The sequence below is a fragment of the Aulonocara stuartgranti genome (assembly GCF_965226115.1).
Source record: "Aulonocara stuartgranti genome assembly, chromosome: 2".
Lineage (NCBI taxonomy): Eukaryota > Metazoa > Chordata > Actinopteri > Cichliformes > Cichlidae > Aulonocara > Aulonocara stuartgranti.
This window is the reverse complement of record NC_138940.1, coordinates 26,695,614-26,701,613: the sequence shown is the minus strand read 5'-3', so window position 1 is coordinate 26,701,613 and position 6,000 is coordinate 26,695,614. Positions and strand designations below refer to the sequence as shown.

At 44.9% G+C, this 6,000-nt stretch overlaps 1 protein-coding gene across 1 annotated transcript in view; it reads left to right on the top strand.

Annotated features, from left to right (window-relative positions):
• The first annotated feature begins 811 nt into the window (after window positions 1-811).
• Window positions 812-6,000, top strand: part of unc5a (unc-5 netrin receptor A) — a 157,830-nt gene continuing 152,641 nt past the window's right edge. Inside the window, exon 1 of the mRNA XM_082547123.1 lies at window positions 812-1,476. Coding sequence (XP_082403249.1) covers window positions 1,383-1,476 — 94 coding nt within the window. The 5' untranslated portion in view covers window positions 812-1,382. The remainder of the gene's footprint in view (window positions 1,477-6,000) is intronic.

Here is a 6,000-nt window from a genome sequence, read left to right as displayed (position 1 = left end):
TTTCTTTATTTCAGCATGTGCATGCATGTGTCTGTGCTTTGTTCTGCCATTCCGACTGTGACTCTGACCTTTAGCGAGAGATGCTGGATAGAGAGAAGGTCTTAATGAGTTTGCATAATAGCTGAGCTATCTAAGAAATCATCCATCTGCATGAGCCCCATAATTAGCTGGTAAGACAGTGGTCCAAGTCCTGTGCTTTCACTTATCATTCTGCTGACTAGTATGTGGGAGTGGAGAAATGGATAAACAAAGATACGATCCCCACCACCACTTCCATCACCACCCCCTCCCCTTCTGAAGTGTATTAATAATCTGCTGTCGATTTTTGGCAGCGTTGTAAAAGGCACGGCTGAAGAGTCTGATAATCACTCCACTGACACCCCCAGAAAATGAGGAAAAGCTATCTGGAACATAAGTCACATCCTGGTGTGAGTTTGCTGACAGGTGTACGCTCTCACGGGAGTGCTAATCCTCGTGCTTCTTCGCCCATGTTTGTCCATCACTGATGCACACGCAGACGCACACGGACAATCCAGAGGCATATGTAACTGAACCTCAACGACATGCAGATGTGATTTGTGTGAATCTGTATGCAAAGCACTCATGTGATTCCTATCCTGCATAGCTGAATGTCATATCCATCATTTTCATGTAAGGCAGAAGATGTGAAAAAAAAGAAGAAAAAAAAAACAAATTGCGTGGATGTGAATGAAATCATTTCCATTTTTATGCGCATTTTCCCAGCGCGTGGTTAGTTTTGCGTATTATAAGATATGTATTGTTTGTCTAAGAGAAAGCAGTAGGGCGCGCTCAGGGCGCTCCGATCCCAGCGTGCAGGCAAAATCCGTTCCTGGTTTTGCGCCTCCGTCCATCGCAGCTTATACCTTCCCCTGACTCTAAGCACTTCAGCATTGCTGTGCAAGCAGATGTTCTTTCTCCGATGCCAGTTCTCTCCCTTTTCGCATTTGGAGAAGGTATTCTTTCGCGCGAAGGCAGCAAAGTGAGAAGAAAGAAAGCAAAGAAACACCCTCCTCGGCTCCGAGACGGAGGGAGAGTTGTGAACGGATAGCTGCTTTTGGAGAAATACAGTAGACTACAGTAAGACCCGCGGAGGCGAGAGCGAGGCAGCAGTTTATTTACCACACCTGTGATGCGTTGTTCTGAGCAACGAAGACGCACGACCGGGATACTGATGGCCACGCTACGGCAGGAGGATATGTGCTGAGGAAAGGACTTGGGCGTGAGGGGAAAAAACAGAACAGGCGTGAAGTGCTACAGAGGACACTCTCCGGACCTTTAAAAAGCCCAGTGTGCCCGTGTTTCGTCTCTGCTCTCTGCCTTTTTGTAAAACTTAGGTGATAGAAAAAAAAACCCCCACGAAGATGCCCTTACTTCTGGGCCCCTTTGTCCGCTGTAGGCTCAGCGCCACGCTCCTTGCGCTCTGGCTCGTCCTCTCTGGCTTCACCTGCACTGGTGGTGAGTTGGGCTGCAATTAAACTGTTTCGGCTTTTTATTATTTGTATTTTATTTGATTTATTTTACTGGTAAACAGTTTGTGTGTTGGAAAACCTAGAAGGCTTGCACGTGACAAGTTGTTTGCTGGTGTTTTTGTCGAAATTCCGGTGCGCACGTTGTTGGCGGTCGTTATTATTCCCTAATTTGCTAGCACCAGCACTCGTCAATTAGCCTACACCTTCAAGGTTACGGGGGGGGGGGGTTCAGACGTGACTACCAAGGTTAAAACTTACAGACAAATGCCAAATAACCTCGTCCAGCTTTCTTCTTCTTCTTCTTCTTTTTAAAATTCGAAGCAGCAACGAGAAGTTTATGGCACGCGTTTTTATTCCTGCTGTCGTGTAACTTGGGGCTTACACCTGCCCGAGAGAGGGGGAAATCAGAACTATAATAAAAAAGATGATTGGGGCAGACACGGGGCCCGCGGACAATAAAAGCTCGTGCCCAGTAACGTCGCGCTCCTTTCCTCCTGCCACATAAACAACCTTCAGTAACGCCACCCTCGTGATTGTCTTATTAAATCTCCGAGCTCTGTGTGTGTGTGTGGAGGACACCGTAGTGTAGTCACAGCCTCTCCGGCTGGCTGCAGACAGCATCGTTCAACTCCACGTTTCTCTCCGGCCAGGAGTCATTCCTGCTGCATTTGCAGTATGCTGACAGCTTTACTGAGTTGGTAGACGACCTACTCGCACTGATGAGTTAGATTTTATGGTGTAGCTTGGCCAGACGTTCCGATTGCATGCAAATGCACTAAACAATCATCAACAAGATAGGTGGACTAAAGCACCGAGGATGGAAGTTTCTCACAGCAGCAAAATCCTTTTTCGAAAAATGAGCTATAAGATACTCTTACTCTTTTAATATTGATTTTTTTTTTTTTTTAAAGGAAAAATGTTCTCATGATCACAACCAGCTGTGCAAATGCCTCTTTCAGTTTTGGACAAATCCAACTCAACCGAGTGCTGTTCACTGACCCCTAATATTCACCATGGTGCACAATCAAACCAGCCATCTAACGTCCACATTAGTTATTCAGCCAATGCAGTCAATTTCACTGTTGCTCATAACGCATTATTTCACAGTTCAGCACTTGGACTGTTTAAAGCACTTTATTTAAACATTCCCTCTGATGCTAAATATCACCCTGACTGTGCCACACAGCTGGAAGCTGCTGGTGAGTATCCAAAACCCAAGAGTTTCCGCACACCATTTGCCTCGCGCTCGTATCCAAACTGTTAACCTTGCTTTGGACGGAAGGCAAAACATGTTAAAGTTGCTGTATTTGTGTCTTGTGCTTCAGGACACCGAGATGATGAATTCAGCGGGCTTTTTTTTTTCCTCCCTTGCATTAATTAGGGTATAATTATGAATATATTAGGATTAAATAAACAGTCATGCTCGAGGGACCTCCATATATCAAGCTAAGTAAGTAGCAGTGTGCTGGCATTTACAAGTCAGTTTGTGATTCATGTTGGAAGTGATGTGTTTTGATGGGGTTCCTGGGTTCTATATGGGTGGCGTGGTGGTTCAGCGGCTTAGCGCCATTGCCTTGCAGTAAACTGTTTTGGTGTGGAGGTTACGTGTTCCTGCCGTGTTCATTTGGTTTCCTGTGCGTGCCCTGGTTTCCTCCCACAATCCAAAGACCGGCGGTTGTAGGTCGATTTTCAAGACTCTGAATTCCCAAAGGTGTTTGCAGTTTCTTTGTTCGCTCGGTGATGGACTGGAGCTCTAACCAGGGTGTTTCCCTGCCTGTCACTCACTGCTTTCTGGATAAGGCTCACAGCTTTCTCATGACCCCTGAAGAGAATATATTATGTATAGAGGGAGATGGATGTGGGGTTAATTGTGAAATTTCTTCTCACTTCCCCGTTCTTCTGTCTTTCTTTTATATCACATTTCCTTCCAGACCGCTCCTCTCCATGTTTCAGTCTTGTCACTACATCAGGTCAGTACAGGCAGCCCTCCAGGCACCTATCACAGCTTAGTGGCCACTTTTTTTTTTTCTTTTTTTTTAAGGCTAAAGTGAGATCCAGAAATGAATCGGAAGGTAATTTGGAAGCCAATTCTTTCGACATCAGGACTGGGACAGACTCGGCCGAGTTCAGTCGAGCTGTCCTCTGTAGCGAGGCAAAGAGCTGACTAGGCATTCGTCAGTATCAAAGCCGGCTTGTCTTTTTTGCAGGGAAACATAACTCACTCAGTAATAAAGGTAGGCCTGTCAATCTAAGTTTGAGCTAGCTGAGCACTTTCCCTTTCACTGTGTTGTGAGTGATCTGACGGGCCGGACAGAGGGGGTAGGTACGCTTTCAGCCTCAGGAACAAAGAACCGTTCTGATTTGCCAGTTTGTGTGTGTGTATGTGTGTGCGTGTGTGTGCACAGCACTTGATGTTTTCAGTATGCAAGGTGCATGTGTGTTGTTTTTTTGTATGTGGGAGGGTGTTTCCACAAGGATTTGCATACATGCATTTCTGCTGTGTGTGTGTGTGTGTGTGTGTGTGTGTGTGTGTGTGAGTGTGTCTCTAAGGTGGATGCCTGCAGATTAGTCCAATTCCTGTTCCTTCTGTGTTTTACCCTGTATTCAAACTTTGGTCTGTTGCCTGTTATTAATGTCCTGTTAGTTCCTGCATGCAGCAGGAATCAGAATTATTTGTTTGTTTTTCATCTGCCCAGTGAGAACGTTGCCAAGCGATAGTTGTCTGGTTCAGCGAGGGAGCATGGGATTTGGTATCAAGCACCTTCCTAGTTGTGCGAACAGTCACCTCAGAGCAATTTCCACGGGGTGTAAACCTTGTGCTGATGCAAGGGGATGGCCATTAAACGACAACAACCACAAGTCTGTTGCATAATACAGCAATTTGTGAGTCCCCGTTTCTTAGTACAGTATTGTAAGGGATTCTCTTGCCAGATGTCTCTCATCATTCTAATGTGAATCATCCCAGAGTTGTCTTTCTCACAGCCAGTTTTGTCTCTCCTCATTGACTCACTAAAGAATGCGATAAGGAGAGCGAAAGCAGAAATTAACATAATTTATTGGGGGAAATTGCCTTCTGGTCAGAGGAATTTAAAACCACTTCGTTTTTGTCCCGTAGCTAATGCATGGCAAATGATCACCATGTATTTGCAGGGATATGGTCTTTTACGGGGAAGCGATAATTTACAACCAGAAAGAGTTTTCGTTCCCTGCAGTCGTGGGAGATGAATACAAATGACACAGACAAAGGGGGGAGACTTGAACAGTGGTGGGAGGGAAATTTTTGTTTAAAATTATTTTCTCAACTGCTGATACACGGTAAATTAGCATGATGTACAGATGCAGAACATATCAAGCGAGGAGGCAATTACACCAAGGGAACGGTAAGGAATTAAAACGAATTCTCTCTTGAGGAGTACACATGCGTGCGATGAATTTAGCTCGCAAAATTTGAATTGGATGATATCAAAATGACGGAGCAAGCTGGATTGCTTGTTTCCGAGAACGAGCGGATCAAATGTATTGCATTATTATTCGCTTTTAATCATTTGTTTGCACGGCAGAAACGGATGAAATGAGTTAATCCCTTTCCTGTCCAAGTCTCGCAAAAGTCATTTTCTCAGTTTGAGTTACCGTGATTAATGAAGGCTGAGATAATAGTTCAGAATGAATGAATAAAAGGTAAACAGTGCACGTCAACAAGGGTCAGCTTTGAACAGCGGAGGAGCACGCTCCATTTGGTGACAAATTCCCAAGCGCCTTATCTTTCAACAGGCTGTGTCCCTACACTTATCATTTGCAAATGGCTATCTTGAGGAGTAAAGGAAGGACACATGGAGGATGAACCTGACAGAGGGGGAGGAGTTTGGGTTTATTTTCTGCAGTCTGTGCAGAGGCCCAGTGAAGGCACTACATCTCTGTCAAACTCTGCCCTTTTGTTTCAATTACCCCATTTCTATGATTCAGGTGTATGTGAGAGCACTTAGGGGTTGAAGTTGGGCTTTTTCCCTCCTTGAAATTTAGCACGCCATAGTTAGTATCTGTGGTTTTCTATCTAGGTAGCATAAAACTGACCTTTCACCCCTGATGTGGGATGAGATTACCCTGTGTCCTCAATGGAAACCTGGACAATAATTCACAGAAGGTCACAGCATCTGACAGTGTACTGTATCAGCAGTTTGTAGAGTGCGCTCAGTTTCTACTGTTGTTTCTCCTGCTAATTGTCCTGTAACAGCAGTCTATGGGGGCAGAAATTGCCTCTTTATTAAGAACCAGCCAACGTTTTGGCAGATTTGATAACCCCTTGTTATGTTTTATTGCTAGAAGAATTTGTGGTAATTTCTGTGGGAAGAAAATCACGGTGGTCGAAATCTGTGGGCTACATCTGCCAGTCATCAGTTAATTTCCTGTGGTTACCACTCCCATATCCTTTAACATCAGATTCTAACTTTGCACCCATCAGTTTTGTGGTGTTTTGCCAGTGTCAACGTTTGAGCACCGCCTCTGAGGTCGG